Source organism: Propithecus coquereli, unplaced genomic scaffold (assembly GCF_000956105.1).
Source record: "Propithecus coquereli isolate 6110/MARCELLA unplaced genomic scaffold, Pcoq_1.0 Scaffold242, whole genome shotgun sequence".
Taxonomy (NCBI): Eukaryota; Metazoa; Chordata; class Mammalia; order Primates; family Indriidae; genus Propithecus; species Propithecus coquereli.
In genome coordinates, this window is record NW_012147975.1 from 4,011,190 (window position 1) to 4,032,203 (window position 21,014).

Consider the following 21,014-nt stretch of genomic DNA (forward strand, 5'->3'; position numbering starts at 1 on the left):
ACCTAGGAGTAGAATTACTGGGTCATAAAGTATGCATGTTTGGCTTTGGTAGTTACTGCTGCCCAAAGTTTTAAAAGTATATTCAAAGTACATACAACATCTCTGTGTGGGCCCGTGGAGAACTTCAGAATGTCACAACTCTCCAATGGAAGAGGATGAGGAGGGGGCAGTCTGCTGGCACTTGTCCAATGGCCTCCTAATGGATTGCTCTGCCTCCGATCCACCCAGGACACCATGCCACTTGACATGCCCCAAATTCCACTTTCATCTTGTAATCCCTATCCATCCTCCCCAACAAAGGCACCTCTCTAAATCCAGCCGCACTTTCAGGGTAGCATTGGATTGCATGTCTGTCCACTTGCTGGCCTTGCACTGATTTTAATTATTTCCTATATTCACTCATTCATGTAACCAACATTGGGTGCCTCCAGCTCAATTGTATTGTTTTAGAATCTGGGATCGGAGCATTGTACACACTCCCACCCCCATGGAGCTAACATTCTAGTAGGAGGAATTGGATTACAAACAAATAGGAATGTTAATGATGATAAGGGCTATGGAAAAATACAACGTAAGGAGACTAAGAGTGGGGTGGGGGAGGAATATGCTATTGTATAATAGGAGGGGTCAGAGAGGGCCTACAGAGCGGACAAGATCTGAAAGACAGGATAGCTCTATTACACCAGAAACAGGCTGTAAGGAAGCAAAGTGGAACTAGCAAGCCAGGAGGCCATCGTCGAGAGTCCAGGCACGTGACGATGGTAAATTGGACTGGGCGATGGTAGTGGCAGTGGTGACAGTAACTGCATACGGCGTGTCCTCTAAAGGTAGGGCTGACAACATTTGTTGATGCATTGGCTGTGAAGCTGAGCGGGGAGTCAAAGACGTCTCATTTCTGCCAAGAGCAATGCCTGCTTGCATAGGACTAGGTCCTGAGTCCAGGATCTGTTGATTGAACGGGTGGATGTCTTTCCTGCTTACAGCCAGCCAAACTCCCCGTGTGAAAGATCTATTCTTTCTTATGTCAGAGACAGTATGGTGTAAGTATTAAGACAAAATAATTTCAGTCAGATAACCAGTCCCACCTCTGTCACTTAACCAGGCATCTTTAGGCAAGTTATATAACCTTTCTGAGCCTCAGTTTCCTCTTTTGGAAAAATGGGACAGAAATAGTACTTCACAGAGTTGTGGGGGATATTGAGATAGTATATATAAATAGACCTGCTATAGAGCCTGATACCAAGTCAGGGCCTAGAAAATTCCTAAGTTAAACCAGTTACCCATTAAAACAAGCAGACAGAAGGCTACGGAGTAAGGGTTATCTTTATTCGGATTGCGAAATATAAATATGAACCGGCTTTGGAAATACAGGTTGTAACAGTTCAGAAATGGCACCAGAAGTTTCCAGAAGGGACCATGACAGCATACCTTTGTAGTTCTGGTGAGGTGGGTGGGATTACACAAAAGCCTTTCCCACCTCCAACCTTCTCTGTAGCAATTGGTAGGTAATCAATTACCAAGAACAGTCAGTTCAACATTCCCTGTTCCTCCTCAGCCTTTCTCTTTGCTAATACCTTCTCCAGACTGTCCTCTGCTGTGCTGATGCCCGCATGGAGTAGCACCAGAAGAAGGGCAGGAGTAAGAGAAATGTCTTGACACAAGGGAGAGCGAGTTCCCACTCTGTGGGCCGGGGGCATGGGGGTGAGAGACCAGGAAAGCTGCAGGCATGGAAGCCCAACCTCTTTTGAGATTTGGCAGGGAAAGGACACAGGGAAACACTGATATCTGTTACACTTTGACATCAGCACCTTGGGCTTTCAAAACACAAACAGTAGACAAAATCGCCTAGGCAAGACTGCAGTCCAACTCATAGAGTGGCTCTGACCAAGTTAACCCCCACATCCTGACCGTACAGAACTCCCCCTGTGGCACTCTGATCATGGAAGATCTTCAGAAATGCGGACAGACAATAAATGACTATAGATGGGTCATAGAGCCATCTCAGCTTTGCAGCAAGGGAGGGTGGCACTGAGCCAGATGGTGAGGATGCCGGGTGGAGGGCCAGGAAATTGCCAAAGTAACAGTCTAGGCACTTGAAATATTATTGTTAGATTGTTAAAAACTAAATAAATTAACATACATAGAATAAAATAAATATATAATTTAAAAGGCATTTACAAACAAACAAACAAACAAAAAATAGTTGTTATTTTTCCATCTGGGTAGAAGTCCCAAAATTCAGAGTTCTCGGGCTTGTGGTATTTCACAGTTAGCTCATCGAATCCAGCGCTGGAAGGTCCAAATGGCAGATCCCTTGGTGGCTACTTGAGTACATGGCTTCTCAATCCTTGTTGCTTTCTTCCAGTCCACAACTCTTTCCTTCTTATTCTCCTTCTTCTTCTTCCTCTTCTTTTTTTTCAGTCCAAGATCCTGGAGCATGTGGAATTTAACTGGCATTTTAATCCAGAAGATAAGTGTTTAAACGAACTTATGGGGGGAAGTGGAGTTTGGTGGAGGGGAATCAGAAGGGCATGAAGGTCCCTTGCTTTTGCTTTCTTCTGACTCAGATCCCATTGGACATATTCTGTTTGGCACTTGAAGGCTCTGGTATTTTGGCAAAGCAATTATGGGAGGCCCAATCTAGATAGCAACTGGGGACCAAAGAATCTTCATGGATAGTTGTGAAGTCCATCTCCTCTGCAGAATCTGCAATCAGCTCGTGTCTTCTCAGAGGTAGCAGTCCCCAGCCGATTCCTAAAGCACAGGAGGAAGGCATTTAAAGCCAGGTCCAGTCTAACGAGGTCTTAAGAGTGTCCTGGGTCCAGTCTTAAGTGGAAAAAATCAGCTGGGAAGAGGAGGAAAGGAGAGGGATGGAGGGTCGGAGAAGCTGTCCTCTCAGGCATCTTTCTTGGGTATCTCTCTAGCAACTTTCACCCGAAGCGGAGATGAAGCTCCTGACCGTCTTTTTGAAAACAACTCTGCAATGCGACCCTAACTCCACAGTGGCCTGCCCCTCAACCCCTCAAAAGAAACAGAGCCAGGACACACAAAGGATGGACCATTACCTTGAGCACAGGTCTCTCTCAGTGGGAATTAGTCATGCCCAACTTCACTTTCTCTTCATTTTCTACATCGTAACCTCCTCTCCTATGGTACCTGAGAAAGATAAGTTGTGTGAACACAAGTTCTGGCCACTATGACAAAGTGCCGATCCCAGAGCAGGTCCTTCCAGAGAACTCTGCCATAGTGGTTCCCTCCACTAGTTGGAAAAACCCAGAGGGTATGGCAGCCCAGAAGACCTCTGGTCAAAGGCCCAACTGCCCTGAGGGATGCTTGTCTCTAAGGGCAAGCTACAATTTACACAGAGCCTTCGCCTCATTTGTTTGATCCTTACAATATCCTTATGAGGTAGGTGGACAGATATTTCAATTGTTGAACGATTACAATCCTCAGAAAGACAAGTAACTTGTTCCAGGTCTCACGACAGATGAGTTACGCTGCTTGAAAACAGGCAGAGAGTACTTGGTAGGTCTCCCCAGCCTAGAACATACCTGGATTGGAAGCATGGCCTGAGGTCCAGATGCCTCAAAATTGGAAGGATATACCAATAGCACCACCCATGCCTTGTCTGCCAAACCACACACTAATGCCATCAAAGAACAGAGCCAGGAAAAGAAATGTGTGAAGAGGTGGCTCCATGGGTGGTTGGCTGGGCCACAGAGGTAGGAAAAGAATCCCGGTGAGGACCAGAACCTGCTATGGCCTGGCAAGTCTGACCCTGGACACTAGACAATGGACTCATGTCATGTCAGAGGAACCAGGTTTTTGGGGAATCTACACCCAGGAACTACATGATTTAGGGGTATTGGAGAAGGGATTCATGTGATCATCACGTAGAATACCCAGGAGGAGAAAAATGGGAGTGATTTGCAGAAATAGCCTGCAGGGGCCCCCAACACTCACCTAAACATGAGAAGCCCCACGATGACAAGCAAACAGACGGATGACAACACCACAGCCACCACTGCCAGGATGGTTGTGTGGTCATATGTATATAAGCGATTTTCCACCGGGAGGCTCAGCCCATGGCACCTCTCTCCATGGTAACCTGGGTGGCAGCTAGTTTAAGACACAACAGAGAGGAGATGGGGTTAGTGGTTTGTCTCTTTCTTAGCAGTGGCCCGCCTATATACATCAAACCCCATTCCTCAAACCCTCAGCCTATCAACACCTGACCATGACCCCTACCCTTCCTCCATCCTTCTTCTTTACAGTAGGAGACTCTTTAAAGCCCCTCTGAAAGCTCCATAGCATTCCTCCCTCACTTGGTGCCTTCCCCTTCTCTATTCTCTCTGGTTCTCTGGCCTGAGAATCCTGCTCCAGGCAGGGAAAAAGCGAGGGAGGACTTGAAGGTCGCAGCTAGACATGTTCTACACGTGGCTGATTCATTACATGTGTGTTCAGGCGTTCTGTTTAAGCCACTTATGAGGACTTGGGCACAAGAGCTGGTGGGTTGAACTGAGGGGATTCAGTATCACTCCCTCTAGTGAGGCCCCTCAACATTCTGACCCAGAAATAAACCCAGCCTTGCCCATCAATGCTTCCGTCGTCCAGTCCCTGTCCACCGCTGCCCTGCCTATTAATAGGCCCTGTTCCTTAGCCAGGAGTCATTTTTCTCAAGTTTCCTTCATTTAACTCCCAGCTCCCCCTGGGTGCAGGGCCCAACTTGGGAGCTTAACTTCGGCCTTTGGCCTCTGAACGCTGGGCTATCAGGCCTCCCTCATCACAGGACAAAGCAAACAAACCAAGATAACATCTTCCTGCCCAGCTGCCCTGCCAGAGCATGGAAGAATGTCAGAAACAATCCCTTGGCTCTTTTCACGCAAGAAATAAATCAAATGGCAACTGCCTCTTCTAACACAAAGCATTTCCTTGAAGCTCTTAGGAAGCCTCAGAAGTGCTTACAGTTGAAGAAACACATTCACATCCCTTCCTTTATCTGAGCACCCCAGAGATCCTTTGATGTAGGTAGGAGCCCTGTTTTACAAAAGGCGGAGTGGCTTTCCCAAGGTCACACAGCGGGGCAGAAATGTGGACACGGATTGCTTGACTCTGAGCTCAGTGTGCTGCCCACACACACCCCACGACTGCCTACCCCCAGCTAGGCGGTGCAGTGGCATTGTCTGCCTGGGGACTCCAGGCCATAGCTGCTGAAGAAAGCACTGAGAACCTGGCAGCCCTCTATTCTGAGCTGCGCCTTCTCTGAGAAGGAGGTTGTACGCCGGGTACCTCAGAGCAAGGAATCCCTTCTTCCTGCTGAGAGGGCAGCAGGGAGCAGACCTGCCCAGACCCAGCAGTATCAGAGAGGTCGGGCTGGGTGGCACTGCATCCCTGCCCCAGATCCTCCTGGGTGCTTTGAGGAACCACCTCACTGCAGGATAAATGTAGGTCAGGCACACGACACATACAGCGTATGACACAGTTCCTTGCCCAGCCTCTCCATGCATCTGTCCCATCAGCCCGGGTAGGTAAAAAAAAAAAAAAAAGGATCCTGATCACACCAGGACGCGGGGACACTCCCAGCAGTACCCCTGGAACATTACTTGTGCACAGCACTTTACCGTTAATAAGCCACTAGCCTTATCTACGAGCTCAGCTGAGCCTCATTACACTCTGACAAGCAGGTACAGCCCCATTTTACAGATAGAAAGACTAAGATTAAGGCCAGATAGGTTAAGTGATTTGCAAATAGTTTCACAACTAGGAAGCAGCAAGGCCAAGACTAGGAACCAGTCTTGGCAGATTCCAAATTCATGATTCTTACCACTCTAAACAGTGCAGGTAACCCCAAGGAAATACATACCTGATAGATTCATGGGGCTTTCTGACCTTACTGTCTGTATTATTATTTATTATTCATAGCTTGAATAATAAATAATAATGAATAATAATAAATAGCAAACATTAAAGGCTCACCATGAGCCAAGTACTCTGTGAGGCAGGAGTTACTATCTCCATTTTAAAGACAAGAGACTGAGGCTTAACTTCTTTTTTTTTTTTTTTTTTGAGACAGAGTCTCACTCTACTGTCCTGAGTAGAGTGCCGTGGCATCATCCTAGCTCACAGCAACCTCAAACACCTGGCTCAAGTGATCCTCCTGCCTCGGCCTCCCGAGTAGCTGGGACTACAGGCATGCACCACCATGCCTGGCTAATTTTTTCTATATATTTTTAGTTGTCCATCTAATTTCTTTCTATTTTTAGTAGAGACGGGGTCTCGCTGTTACTCAGGCTGGTCTCGAACTCCTGAGCTCAAACAATCTGCCCGCCTCGGCCTCCCAGAGTGCTAGGATTACAGGAGTGAGCCACCGCACCTGGCCAAGGCTTAACTTCTGTTAAATAACTTGCCCAAGTTTACAAGGCTAGCGAGTGGTAGAGCCAGGACTCAACTGAGCAGTCTGAGAAACTTCAGAGACTCTGCTCTCCTGGGGAGAGGGAAGCTGAAGCTGACTTTGTTTTTCACTTCCAGCCCATCCTTCAAACCCCACAGGTAGTTACTCAGATGATAGAAATAAAGCTTGGCCTCAGAGTCCCACAATTCAGTTACATAATCCCTCCACCCCCACCCTGAGTCAAAAGGATAATAATGTAAACATCCTAATATTACCCACCTCCCCCTCCCTTTGCAGACAACTCCTGGCTTCCCCAGGAAAGGAGGAGGGATGAGTACATTCCAAGCATCCCGGGGTGGGGGTGAGATCGTGTGTCTTGTCCAGAGCCAGCCGTCCATCAAACTAGGACATGTTCCTCCTACCCACGTCTGTGACCCATTTCAGAACTCGTATTATAACAGAAACAACCCTCTAGGGTCCAGAGACATCTTCCAAACTGGATTTCTCTGCTCCTACGCCAGGAGGCGCAGCAGGCACCACTGGATGGAGGAGACTCAGAATCCGTGAGTTCCAGACTGGTCCTGCTGCTATTTCTAGCCAGGTGATCTTGGGCAAGTCATGTTACCTTTCTAAACTTTGGTTTTCTCGTGTAAAACGCAGGGATAATAAATGCCTACCTCATTAGAATATCGTGAAAAGATCAAATGAGATAACATAGATGAAAGTACTTAATAAAAGGCCAAGTCCCACACTGTATGAGTTCTTTTACAATCAGACTCCGGAGGGTACTGCCCATAATGAGGAATGGGGAACCGAAGTCCGATGGAGCCCAAGAGCAGCCCTCAGACCTGTCTTTCTTAAGCTCTGAGTCGTCCTCAGCCCAACTGCCCCCAGGTTTCCTCCAGCCGTGGAAACGTTGCAGCCAATTTCTGGGTCAGCAGCCAGTCAGGAGTCCCAGGAAACTACTCTTTGAGGGCAACTTTTGGCTAGTGACACAAAAGGGCTTTCCTGTTTGTGGTGGCTGCAGAGGGCTGGTTTCGGAAGCTGGCTAGCCTCGAGCTCACCACAGCAGCTTGGCCACACCCTGGCTGGCGGTTCCCGGGTCTGGAGGCAAGGAGTCACAAAGGGCCCCCGACATAGGGGCACAGATGTCACATTCCCCCAAACCAGGAATTCTGTGTCTTCTTTCTGCCTTCCGTCCTGAGTACCAAGGGCTGGAGGCAGGAAGGAGCCAGACCAGACATAGAATCTACCCCTTGAAAATCTGCCCAGGAAGCTGACATAAAGTCTTCAAATCAGATTGCTATGCTCTTAGTAAAAGCCGAAGAGGCCTCTAGGACAGCAGCTACCCTCTATAAAATCCTGCTCAAACTCTATGAGGACAGATAGAGGAAAGAAGCACAAAAGCCAACACCCAGTGCAGCCTGGGGCATGAAAAACATGCTGGACTAGGAGTCAGGCATCTGAGACCCTCTCCCGTGTCCATCTACTTATTCAGCTATTGATCTCGGGCAGACTACTTCCTACTTTCTGGCTCCAGCTGCCCAATCTTTCAAGTAGAGATAGCACGTCTTGCCTACCCAGCAGAGGACTTTTGAAAATCCCAGGAGATTCTATCTCTCCATCCCCTAGAATAGTGTCTGACACCAAATAGGTGCTCAATACACCTTTTAGGCTCAACTCATGTTAAATGTAAAGACTGAAGCCCTGAGACAAAAGACAGAAGGCATTTTTACAGTTATCCCCATCCCTAGGGCCACTGGGAAGGTGGCCTGGACATGCTTATCAGGTTCACTGGGCTTAGGTGGTCAAATGAGCCCAGCTGTCCAGGACAGCAGCCTTAAAAGGCTTCTCAGCCAAGCAGCGGAAGCCCCACACGCATCCACCAAAATGCCAGGACCAACGTGGCACAGATTCCTCCAGGCCTCAATCCATCTTGACTGCCCAGAGTCACTTTCTCCACCCCGTGCTAATGCTGCCATTTTACAAATTGAAGACAAACATTTCCTGCCCTGTCCCAACACCTTGGGGAGGATGATAAGGGGACCCTCTATGCCACTCTCAAACAACCCCCTCCAATACCAAGCTCCTGACAAGGATGTTATAGAAAAGGACACACAAGTGACTGTGGACATGGTGGGGAGTGACGGTTTTGTCTGCCAACTGCCAAACACAGGGCAGCTCTGCTATGTGTGATCATATAGCACAAGGAAGCTTAAAAAATCCAGGGGACCTACACCCATCACAGATAGAAGAAACACCAGGCAGCCAGCCTTCTTGACAGGTTGGGAGGTGGTATGCACACAGCAGTCTCCTGGCCCTGTCCAGAGTCTCCCCACAAGGCCCCAGAGCCTGCCTCCCCAAGGGAAGAGAGTGAATGTTTGTAGCCTGACGTGGGGTGTTGGCCTTGGGCACAGTGGAGACATTATGCCTGCCAGAGAGCATGGCAGTGCTGTCATCCCTGAGGGGTTGCCAAGGCAGGCATTTGCTGGGTTTTGCCTAGGAGAGAGGCTAAGGAACCCATAGCCCCTCCGCCCACACCCCGACCCAGGGAAGGGGTGATGCTGCCTGACCGGGGGCTGATGCCTGCTGGGTCGGGTTCCATTTCCTGTTAATCCTGCACAAAGGAAGTGTTCTCCCACTGCCATGGCCAAAGGCCAACGCTCTCCATGTCTCCCACCGCCTGGCCCTTGCTGGGGTGGGAGAAGGGAGGAGGGGCTTTGACCTTCTCCTATGACCTTCAACTTTCTTCTCCCCTCTTTGTACAGTCCTGCCATGCCTCAGAATCAACCACATTTGCTTGCTCGCATGCACGCAAACCCAAATACGCATATCCCTGTGCAGTATGTGTCCAGATGCACCTCATACCTGCCTACGGGAGCTCCACTCCACCCCAGAAGGCCACTATGCCATGTTTCCTAGAGGCTTCTCCCTCCTCGAGTAGGGCACGGGGCAGGAATGAAGGGCCCGGCTTCAGGTGCCAGCTGTCCTAGCCACATGCTCATTTCCGGGCAAGAGGAAATGTCCCCAAGGATTAAAGAGCGTCACAAACCCATGACACAGGAAATTACATCCTACAGGGTGGGGAGTGAAGGGGAGCTTCCGCTGACTAAAAATATTTCCCCTCCTCCCAACTTCCGCCCAAAGGTTGAGAAGAAACTGGGTGAAATTATGAATTCAAGGAACAGTGACAACGAGGAACAGCCACGTGGCTGACAGAGAGTGCTGATGAAATTCAGCCCTGGGGAAGGGACACTTACATGCAGGACGGAGCCCGGAGCTCCTTCACATATTTGCATTCTCCATGGATGCAGAAGTCCTTATATTTCCGAAGACATGGATCTCTCTTCTTCCCTAACCCCCTGCCTTTCTTCTTTCTTTTCCCATGCTCCTCCTTGCTTGGGGTGGCCAGAGCTTGTGGCTTGGAGGAGAAAGCAACTGCAGGAGAAAGGCACCCTGGTAAGTCTTTGGCTCTTCACGGAGGAAGAACAGAATAGCACAGCGTTTGGAAGGAGCATGTACCCTTCATGCCACCTGATGTCCGAGCCTGGAAAGGCCCCTGGGCTCGGTGTCTCCCAAGGGCTGAAGGTAAATTGGGCAGAACCATCAGAAAGAGGGAACCTCAGTAGGAAGTAGAAGCTAGGGTGGGTCCCAAGGAAGGCATTTCACAGTCTCCGTTTAAGAGTCTCATTCTGAGAATGCTAACTTCTGTCGAGTAACGACAGCTCACTGGGCAATTCTACCAAACTCGCCCCCTCCCCACTATCCACCTCCTATCATCTCCTAATTCCCTACACCCATTTCATTTTATTTTGGCAAATCAGTCTCAGTTGCTGATGCTGTACTCAGTGACCCACTTGCAGAAAGTGTCACAGGCAAAAATTGCCTCTGGAGAAGGTACTGGGAGGTTATATGAGTAGAGGGCTCCTAAAACAAAAACAGTGTCCGTATGTTCAGGCGGCCCCCTCTGGAGCACCCATTAGTACCAGGGAGCCACGAGCTCAGGGTGGAGCCTGGCTCAGGAACAGCAAGCGGGGCCATCCCTGGTCAGGGCCTTGCTTTTTCGAATTCAAACAAAATATTTACCCTGTTCTATGCCCTTTACAGCTTGCCAACTTTCTCAATGATCCATTTACATTTATCCCTAAGTGTCCTGTTCAGAGCTCTCTGAGATGGGGGGTACAGTGTATACAAGACATAGAGAGATAGAAAGTAAGGAACTGTCCAGAAGGAACTAGAACAATGATGACTCCCCCCTTCTTTCTAGGCTTCAGAGACAGTAGGGGAAAAACATCCACACTTAGACATCCAGTGGGACTGCCCATGGGCTATGCATGCCAGCCCCGTCCTACTACCCTATTCCCCCCATGCTAGCAGGAAAAAGGTGCCCACATCCATGGCTACAGCCATGTGTCTAGCAGAGGGGTGAGCATGACACGTTAGACTGGAGACCTAGAATCCTCAAGCTGGAAGCGACTTCAAAGAATATCATGACCCTCCATTTTCAGATGAAAAACTTGAAGTCCCGAAAGGCACAGTGACTTGCCCAAGGTCACACATGTTGGGATTAGAACTATGGTCTCTGGACTCTACATCCCATGCTCCTTCCCACTGCACCCAGCTGCCGCACACACCCCTCTCTACCTCCCCCCTCCTACAACTGTGGAGCACTGAGGTGCTGAGCCAGGAATGAATGGGCTGTGAAGTTGGTAGACCGGTGCTTCAATTTCAGTCATGGGCCCTTGGGCAAGTCACTGAACCTCTCTGAGCCTTGGGGATCTCGGTGAAAAGTGGGTAGCAAGAGCAACTATCTCAGAAGATTGCTACGAGGGTTAAATTAACCAGGATAGCATAGCAAATGCTTAGAACACAATAGGCATTTCATAAATGGTAGCAGTTATTTATTCTAGGTGATAGGATCGCCAAAACTGAAAAGCAATCCTCGCTTTCCAAAGCCAAGAGAAGGGAAGAGAAGTAGGTGCCCACAGCCCCACAGTCCCTCGTTTCCTCTGGTCCAGTTCCAGGCCCCTTCAGAGCTCAGAAAGTGAGGCTGGTGATCAGAGGAACCCAGGGCTATGGGGAAGGCAAGGCAGGAGGGCCAAGCTACCAGAAAGAGGGAGAGAGTGCAGGGTGACAGCCAGTGTCCTGCCATGGAGAGGGAGCAGTGAGTCAGGTCTGTAGAGGTATGAGGAGCAGCCGTGTGGGAGTGGGGTGAGTCACAGCCCAGCCCTGCCCAGCTTAGGAGGAGAGGGCCAGGAGAATCCAGGCTGTTCAGGCCATGGGCGACCCCAGAAGGCCACTGTGAGAGGATGAAGTGTGGAAGCCCAGGCTCAGCTTTGGAGCAGACTCTTGATTTCTACAAAGTAGACAGAGCACCCCAGGGAAGCTCCTGGTAAGGAAGGAGAAGGGCACATGTGGAGCAGGCAGGGCTAGAACAGGTGGGCATCTTTCCAACCAAATATGGTCATTCCGGGGCTACAGGGCTTAGTCCCTGCTCCACCCTGCAGAATCGCTGCAGGTGGCCCAGGGCAGGGAGGCCGGCAGGCTCTGGACTCTGCCCTATGCCTGTACTCAGCCACAGCCACATATGGTGGTTGGAGGATCTCACACAGTCCTTCCCCCTTGGAGTCTTCCTAGAAACTCAAAGTGGTCAGGGGGCCTCCAGGCTTGCAGTAGCGTCATAGATACCCAGCATCTCAATGAGCCCCCCCGAGGGGCCCAGGGCTCACCATTCATTGCCTCCCGCAGAGCTGCTGTCCTTACCTAGGGAGGCCAAGAGTTCCTCACCCCCTTTGTTTCCCCAACCTGGAGACAGGCGGATGGCAGAGACTGACACTGCACACTTTCTACATGCCTGGCATCTCCACATCGCTTGTATCAGTCATCTGATGACTTGTAACAGTCATTTGATGTGGGAATTTGGGCTTGCACCCATTTTTACATAGAAACTCTAGGGAAAGCATATCAACCATTCCTTTTTCCTGTCACCCAGCTTACCTCAGAGGAATGTACCAACCCCAGACAACTTGCCTGTTTCAATTTCTCCAAAGTACCCAGAGGGGAACCAACCGGCAGGTGAGACAAGGACAAGAAAGACAGTGGGATCTATATTTCAGAATCCCCCAGTGCCCTGCCAGGCCGATCAGCTCTTCCTTAAGGTCCTCCATGAATACTCCCAAACCACAGGGGTGCCCAAACAGCATGAATCTCGGATCCGCTTATTCGTCAACTGCCCACCAGGGTCCGAGGATGGGTGGCCCCATACCCACCTCTAAAAAGGTCCAGATCTGCCTCTTCCAAGTCAAGGACTTCCCGGTCCCGGCCGCCTCCAGAGGGTAGCAGCTGGTCCGTAGATCCAGTGGGAGGGTCTGTGTTGCTGGTTCCAGCCGTCAGCCCTCTCCGAATCCTCTCCAGGCTCTCGCCAGTCACCAGCGCCGAGAGCACTGCGAGCGAGGGCGAGGCCGCATCAAACCCCCCGCCCAGACCCCCGGCCACCAAGCACCGATGCCGACGCCCGTCCGCGAGGGCGCGCGGGCCCCACCAAGTGGCCCGCGCCGGCGGCGCTGCAGCGACCTTCCCCGTGCCCCCAGCACGGCGCCCCATCCCCCCGACCTCCGGGGGCGTCAGCAGCCCTCTTACCTGCAGCCAGAAAGAGCTTCAGCACCACCGACGGCAGCAGCTTCATGGTCCCGGACCGAGTGGAGGCGGCGGCCGCTGGCCGCTGGGCGCTGGGCGCTGGCACGGGAGGTGGGTGGCGGAGCGCAGGAGATTCGGCGGGGCACTGCCTTCCGCCTGCCTCCGGGTGCAAGCGTGGCCGGGACCTGCGCGCAGCTCGCGGCCGCCGTGCGTCTGTCTGCCCACTTCGCCGGTCCGTGCGACCGGCCGACCGCCGCCCCTCAGTCAGGCCCCCAGCGGCGTGCGACGCGCGGCTCCCACGGCAGACTGAGCGCCCCGGCGCGCGGCCGGGGATAAGGCTCCCGGAGGCGCCGAAGCTCCGCCCCGCCCGGCGCCGCCCCGCCCCCTCCCGAGCTGGGAAGCCCGCCCGGCTCGCGGCGCCGGCAGCTCAGCCCCCGGCCCGCGGGCGCGGCCGGGGAAGGGGGCGGCGCTCACATTTTTTGGGACCAGGCCAGGGCAGCCGCCGCCTGACCGTGGGCAGGGCTGCTGACCGGCAGGTGGCAGGGAGCAGTTCCTACCTATCCCCAAACGCCTGTCCGGCTGTAGCTTTGTGACTGCTGAGCTGAGTTCTTCTCGGGCCTGGTCCCTTGGACAGTCCCTGCTCCATACCAGGAGTCTCCACCCGTGTCACCCTCTGAGTTTCAGAAGCTCGCCTTTTTGCCTACCAACCCAGCAAGTAGTAGATAATAATAATTCGTTTATCATTTAAAAATTAGACACCTGAATGTCAGCAGTTCTCACGAGCCCGGGATGACCGGAGATGAAGTGGCAGGCACTTGGTATCAATCCAGCAAAAGCAAAGGAAGTTACTGTTCTCCCAGACGCCGGAGTGGCTTTCCCCTGTCTTTCTCCCCAGGGGACGTTAAAATTTTTGAACTATGGATTCTAATTCCCAGGCTTCTGGGATTGGAGAGGCACGGGTTGTAAAACATGCCTCATACTTTCCCTGCCGTTGCATGCCACCTTCTTCCCCAACATAAAAAATGAGCCTCCTTCCCGTGGGATCCAGCCGGCCAATCTAGATGGCTGTGTTCAACAGGTGCCAGGTGTTTCTCGTCCAACCCATGTATTTTTACCGGGGTCTTCTGGAGTCAATGTCCTGACACAAAGAAATGACTCTCTCAGTAGGTATTTCAGCTCCTAGGGACGTGCTGGGGAGGGAGTTGTTTGACACAGGGCTGGGTTGGCATTCAGAGCCCTCAAATTGTGCCAGATAGAGCACTTGCCTGATTCTGCCCATGCGTAGGGATAAAAACAAGCCTGCTATTTATACACAGTCTATCCCACTGTCCCTACCTACCCCCACCTTTGCAGGGGTCAGTCTGGCTCTACACTCTCTACTTGCCCCAGCAACCCTCCCCAGGCTTAGGTTTCCATAACGCACTAGACTCACTACAGACATGAGTTTGAATCCTGCCTTTGCTACTTACTATGTGACCCTGGAAAAAATGCTTAATCTCACTGAGCCTCAGTTTTCACATCTCTCAAATGGGAATAATAACAATAATAATAATGCCTACTTTGTACAGAGCTTTTTGAGGACCGAATGAGGGAACACATATAGTATGGTGCCAGACATAGTATAAATTCTCAATAAATGTGACCTATTGTGATTGTTGTTACGGTTATTATCACTAAGCATTCCACCTTGACCATTCTATTTCCTTAGAGACCTCTTTTCCCTCCCTTCCCTAGACCCCTTGCCTGCCCCTAGGCCAGATCTGAGGCTCCATGTTATAGTTGGACTGCTTAAAGACGGAAGCTCACCTGTCACCTATTTGGCCAAAAGCCACTGTGAGATTATTCCTTTGGGTGATCACTGTCGGGCCTAGGACCTCATTGGATGGTCACCACCCAGGCCACACCTTTGTCCTCCCTCTGTAGCTGCTTGACTACCTGCTTCCCCAAAACAAAGCCACCTCGGGGCCAGGCTCTCCTCAGGGAAGGGTGGAAGGAAACACTTCCTGACACATGGCCAAATCACCCCCTTTCCCCCACCCCTGCCAGATTCACACCCTGCACTCCTGTCCCAGCCTGCCTCTCCCTTCTATGCTCTGTCCTTCCGCCTTCTCACCCCCACATCAGCCTCAGCCCTGTTCATGGGGCAACTCCAAGCTTTCATCACACCTGAGAGCCTCACCCCAGCTAGGTTTGTATGTCAGCCAGGTTTTACAGGAAGGGCCTGAAGAAAGGAGATAAAAGGCCCGAATTGGATTTGGGACAGTCATTTCCCCTCTGAGAACTTTGGGTATCCTCTGACCAAAGAAAGAAATCACAGTCCATGCTCGGGCAAACTCATGAATTCATTTATTCCTTAAACGTTCACTGAACACCGAACACCTTCAGGCGCCAGGGACACAGCAATAAACAAGACAGCCAAGGACCCGCTTTCATGGAGCTCACATTCGATAGTAGACAAGCAACACATTAAGTAAATAAGCAAGGAAAAGTATATCCTGTAGTGATAAGTGCTAAGATGAAGTTAAAATACAATGATGGGCCGTGGGATGGTGTGTCCCAGTGCCCAGTATGACACTTTAGATTTGATGGCTGATTAGCAAAGCCTTCTCTGAGCAGGTAACATGTAAACTGAGGCCTGAATGAGAAGAAAGATACAGACTTGTTTTCATCCATGGCAAAAGCATTTCAAACTGTAAACAGTGCAAAGACTCTGAGGTGGAAACAAGCTTGGAGCATCCAAGGAACAACAAGAAGGCCAGAGAAGGAGGGATATAAGAAGACATTGGAACAAAGGCAAGGGATAGATAATAGAAGATGTTATAAGCCAAGGTAAACACTGGACTTTATTCCCCATTATTGCGAGATGTCTCAAATGAGATGTCAATGGGAAATCACTGTCATGCAGGATTTCTCCTTATTCCCCCACTTCCTGCTCAGGTGTCCCCCAACTGCTCTCTGGCTGTCAAGTGCCAGGAACACATCCTAAGGAAGCAGAGTTCACACGGGTGTCTCTGCTTTTATTGACTGTCTATTGACTATGAGCAAACTGAGGCTTGGAGACTGGCCCTGGGCCACCGGTGAGTCAGAAGGGGGCAAAGCCAGAGCACAAACCCTGGCATCCTGCTTCCCAGCCCATGCTGGGTTCCAGGCTTCTGGAAAGGCAGGCTCCATGGGACTCTGAGTGCCACTGACTCACTGCAAGGCCAGAGCCCTTGATTTGGGGAGAGCACTCACAAGTCAACGGGAAGGACCTGGGAGAAAGGGGTGCTGGTGGTGACAAGAAAGGGGAGAGGGGACTTGGAGAGGAACCAACCAGAGTTCCTTCCCACTGTGGCTGAGATGTCTGTGCTAGTAGATTTGTTCCCCCAAACCTGGCTGTGCACTAGAATTACCGGGGAATTTGTTAACGATAAAAAGGCCCAGGCTCTACCCGTGTCCTCCTAAATAAAAATCTCCTGGGGTGGGGCCCGAGCACGTGTACTTTTGGCAGGTAATTCTGACATCGGCTAGGTTCAGAAGCACTGGCTACGTAACTAATTAGGATAATATGTCAAACATCTGAACAAAATCTGAACCTCTAAGTCAGAGGCAGAGGAGTTTAAGTAACGACAGTTTTCACATGCACAACATTTCACATGCATTATCTTGCTTAAACGTCACAGCCGCCCTAAAACCAGACACTGTTATTATCATCATCCCCATATTTTAAAGGAATGAAACTAAAAATGGTAACAGCCCACAGTCACCCAACTAGCGAGGATCTCAGCCTCAATTTGAATCCCTTTCTCACCTGGGCTCGTGCTCTTACGCTCAACACTACGCTGAGCAAATGCTTGAGGTGACAGCTGCCCTCTCTCTACTTCCATGGACAGTAACAGTGTCAGTTTTACTGACGTTCAGTTGTTCACCTGTCCTGGGGGTCGATAATAAGAATCTCTGCCTCACTAGGCTGGAAGGAGGATTAGGTAAGGGCAGCAGGGCAGCTAGCGAAAGGGGTACACTCGGGAGTCAGACAGTTGTGGGTTCAAATTTTGTTTCTGCTATTTTTTCACTTTCTAACTTTGAACATGTCTTTCAATTTCTCTTACCTACAGTTTGCTCATCTGAAAAATGAGGATAATAATAGTAGTTGTTATTATAGGGCTCTCGTGATGATGCGATCGGATCGTGTGTGTAAAGCAGAATATGATGCCTGGCGCGTAGTAGGTGCTTACTCAATGACAGCCATTACTATGAACACATGCTTTCCTTCTTTCTCTTTCTTTCTGTCCTTTTTCTTTTTAAGTGGGAACTTGAATAAAAGGCTGCTTTATCATGACCAGCCATCCTCAGAGATACAGTGGTTCCTGCTGGGAGATGGCCATGCTTATGGATGAGATGATGGATCTGCCACCCAGTTTTGGAAACTTCAACCTAAGAAAGCAACCCTGACTCAGAGCTGGGAGAGAAGCATGTGCCCCATCAGGGAGAGGATTCAGCTGCCTTCTCCTTCCACTTTGACCAGAATAAGTGAGTCCTAAGCAGCCCCAGAGCTCTGCTGGGTTGGGAGAAGGGTAAAGGAGAGAACCTCCATGGAGGGTATTTCTAGCATCAGGTGGTCATGAGCCCAGAGTTACCTCAACTTGGAAAGTCAGGGTGAGGAGTCATTGCTCCTTGCCTCAGACTGGCTTCTCTCACCCCATATGAGCCAGTTCATCAGGCAGGTCTGGGGTGCAGCTGGATTAGAACTCAGGCCTGCCCTTTGGAGTCCCCTTGCACCTCCTCATGCTGGCTGAGGGCCCCTGGAGGTGGTGTGCTGCATGCACACCAGGGACGGACAGGCTCTGATGTCTGATTGTTTGGGGCCAGGATCCATTTGAATGGGATGAAGAATAGGAATAAATGAAGTATGGAGAGAATTTGCGGGGAGAAGATCAGGAATCTCCGTCATCTCCAGAAGATGATGAGGAAGGGACATTTATAATGTGCTGGATTCCAAGCCATCCTTCTCTATCTCAGGGCCTATTTTTGTGACTTTGAGTGATTAACACCTTCGGACCCAGAGCTTTGTCCCTTCAGCTATCCCCTAACAGATGGTCTCTGCCAGCAGGGAGGGGGAGTGATTCCTCCCTCATCACACAATCCATCTCCCTCTTCAAGCCTCAGATTCCTCACATGAAAAATGAGGGCTTGGAACAATTATCCTGTATCCAGGCAATGGCCAGTGATGCTCATCATGAATCGTTTGCTGTCATGCTGCTGTCAAAAGACTTGCTGAGACAATTCTATGACAACTGGCAGTGCCTGATCTACAGGGTATGATAAACTTTCTCTCTGTACCTCAGCCTCTTCGTCTACAAGAGGGGAGAAGAACAATCTACTTAGGGGGTTCTTGTGACAGCTGAAGGAGATAGCATCTCTGAAGTGCTTGGCAAAATGAAAAGCTGTATATAAACCGGTCAGCACTCTTGTTAATTTTTCCAGTGCTTCACCTTGGAATGCGGTCACATCACATTCTGTACCAAGAATGTATGAGTTCGGTTCCTTCTAGAAATGCAGTCATCCAGCTGCAATTTAACAATTCAACATTATCCATTTGCTCTTTTTCATAACTGAGGTTTGGTCTAAGACAATGGTTTGCAAGAAAATATATACTGCCCCCTAGGGGATATTATAGGAATTTGTGGGAGACTTTTTGGTTATCACTGATTGGGGGAGTCCTCAGGCATATGGGAACAAGGCGGGGAGCAGGGTCACGTGATTAAGAATTACCCCATGGCCCGTCCCAGTGCAGTGGTGTTTGCAATTGATCACAACCAGTTACAGATTTCTTTGTTCCTTCTTCATTCCCACTGCTTCACTTGACTGGCCTTAAAAAAAAATTACCCCACATTCCACATTCCACAGTGGTTATATTTTGTTTTTGAGATAGGATCTTGCTCTGTCGCCTGGGCTAGAGTGCAGTGGCATCATCATAGCTCACTGCAACCTCAAACTCCTGGGCTCCAGTGATCCTCCTGCCTCAGCCTCCCAAGTAGGCGGGTCTACAGGCCCGTACCACCACATCCAGCTAATTTTTCTAATTTTTGTAGAGATGGGGGTCTCGCTCTTGCTCAGGCTGGTCTTGAACTCCTGACCTCAAGCAATCCTTCCGCGCTGGCCGCCCAAAGGGCTAGGATTATGGTCATGAACCACAGTGCCCGGCCTTGCATACTGTTTTTGAGGGTTGTACTGGACACTCACATTGGCGAAAAACTTGATTATAAGTACTTGAGTCTAGAATCATCTCGAACTTATACAAAAATATAAAAAGAGTTTTTGCACTGACTTTTCCAAGAATGAAATTATCCTGAATTGTTCATTTCGGTGATATCTGAGTTACGAGTGTAACACACCTGTGTCGGTCAGTGTTTATAGCTGTCACACTCCAGGTAAGTGTGTGTGGGTATAAGCAATGGGCTACTTCATTGATATTTCTAGAGTAGTTGTGACCAAGCATTTGCATATTGAAATAATGTTATTTTTAAAATAATTTTCTCCTTTATATTAATTGGGTATTGATTTTTTTTAAGCAAATGTACAAATAGGATATTATCTTTGAACTTCATTTCAGGATAGTAAAGGGGTGTTAACCACATATTTGTTACAAAAAAGGAAATATTAATTCTGAAAGGGTTGAGAACCATGCACACAGGAGACACATGAAAAGCCTTTCTATGTCCTTTGTAAAAGTGCTGTTCTAGATACTATTCCATATAAGGTCCCATGCAATAAATTCCTCTTGTGTAGTCTTGGCCGTTGTGACTATCCGGTACGGGTACTTCTTAGATAGTAATAGATAATAGTTATTATAGAACTCATATATTCCCTTTTTGCTTCAACTGCCAGGAAGCTCACAGTTAAATTCTGGGGCTCAGTTGCAATGGTTATTCCTAGCCCAACCATTTTTAGGATGATTTCTTTTTTCTCCAATTTGATTTCATTATAGGGCTCTTTAATCATTCTTTAAATGTTTACTTGTGTCCATGTCTTTTGTGTAAGCCACCTTCATATCTTTTCTGGAAGTAGGGGAAGCTTAAATAATGAATGTGAAACTCAAATATCGTGAACCTGCAGTTTCGTTTCCAATACTTCTTGAGCCTGGAAGTCTAGGTCAGAGGGGCCTGGACAGCCTGAGTCAGAGCAGTCTGTGGCTCCTGCAGACTCGAGCTCTCTGTTACCTCTTTCTCTTTACTTCAAAGGTCTTCGCCTTTGTGAGGCAGGGTGGGCATGTGAGGAGTAGAAGCAGGTTCCAGCTGTCAGAGCCCACCACAAGTCTTGGCTGGATTTTGGTGGCGCAAGGTCAACATGGCATCAGGGAAGGGCACTCCAGTTCCAGGGTCAGAGAAGTCCAAAGCTCCAAGTGGAGAGACTCTCTCCATAAACACCCCCCCAGCATGTTGTCTGCATCTGTCAGAACAGAGGCTTTGAAGTTCAGGCTGGGGCATCAGACTGATCCCTTTTTGAAGCCTGGATGCACCAGTCCCTAGCTCTGCTTTGGGTGAGATATCTCTCTGAGCCTCAGTTTCCTCATTCAGAAGTGAGAATGATACCTACCTCAAAGAGCCATTGGGAAGACTCACTGAGATAATCCGGGCAGTGCTAAGGCAGCGCTTAGGACATAGCAAGCGCTCAGTACCTAGCAGTTGCTACTCATCCCAGTCTACCCTGGACTGGTGTTACTCACGTGCTTGTCCACCTCCCCCCGCAGTGAACGCCTGCAGGCAAGAGTGTGCATTAAACCTCAGCTCCTCACTCATAAGCTCAGTGACCGTGGCAAATGCCTTAATGTTTCTGAGCCTCAGTGTTCCTACTAATAAAGTGGGGATAATGAAGTCTACTTCAGATTTTTGCTGTGAGCAAAACTATAAATAGTGGTTGTTTTGGAGTAAGGGCATTATAAAAAAATTTGTGTTATTTTTACTCATATGGGCATTTTCTTTTTTTCTGTAACAAACATGAAATATTT

General features: G+C 49.6%; 1 protein-coding gene across 3 annotated transcripts; it reads right to left on the reverse strand.

The window, feature by feature from the left end:
* Nucleotides 1-1,308: 1,308 nt before the first annotated feature.
* On the reverse strand, nucleotides 1,309-13,327 carry HBEGF (heparin-binding EGF-like growth factor). Of its 3 annotated transcripts, none has more exons than XM_012646407.1 (6): nucleotides 13,031-13,327; nucleotides 12,661-12,834; nucleotides 9,652-9,829; nucleotides 3,964-4,119; nucleotides 3,066-3,156; nucleotides 1,309-2,754 (listed from the first exon to the last, which is right to left on the reverse strand). In XM_012646407.1, exons 1-5 carry the CDS (start codon nucleotides 13,074-13,076, stop codon nucleotides 3,084-3,086), a joined length of 627 nt encoding a protein of 208 aa, XP_012501861.1. In that variant the 5' UTR covers nucleotides 13,077-13,327; the 3' UTR covers nucleotides 1,309-2,754; nucleotides 3,066-3,083. The 3 variants fall into 3 exon arrangements, with proteins under 3 accessions (XP_012501861.1, XP_012501862.1, XP_012501863.1); XM_012646408.1 differs by having other exon boundaries at nucleotides 1,309-2,845; XM_012646409.1 differs by having other exon boundaries at nucleotides 2,402-2,430.
* Nucleotides 13,328-21,014: the final 7,687 nt, after the last annotated feature.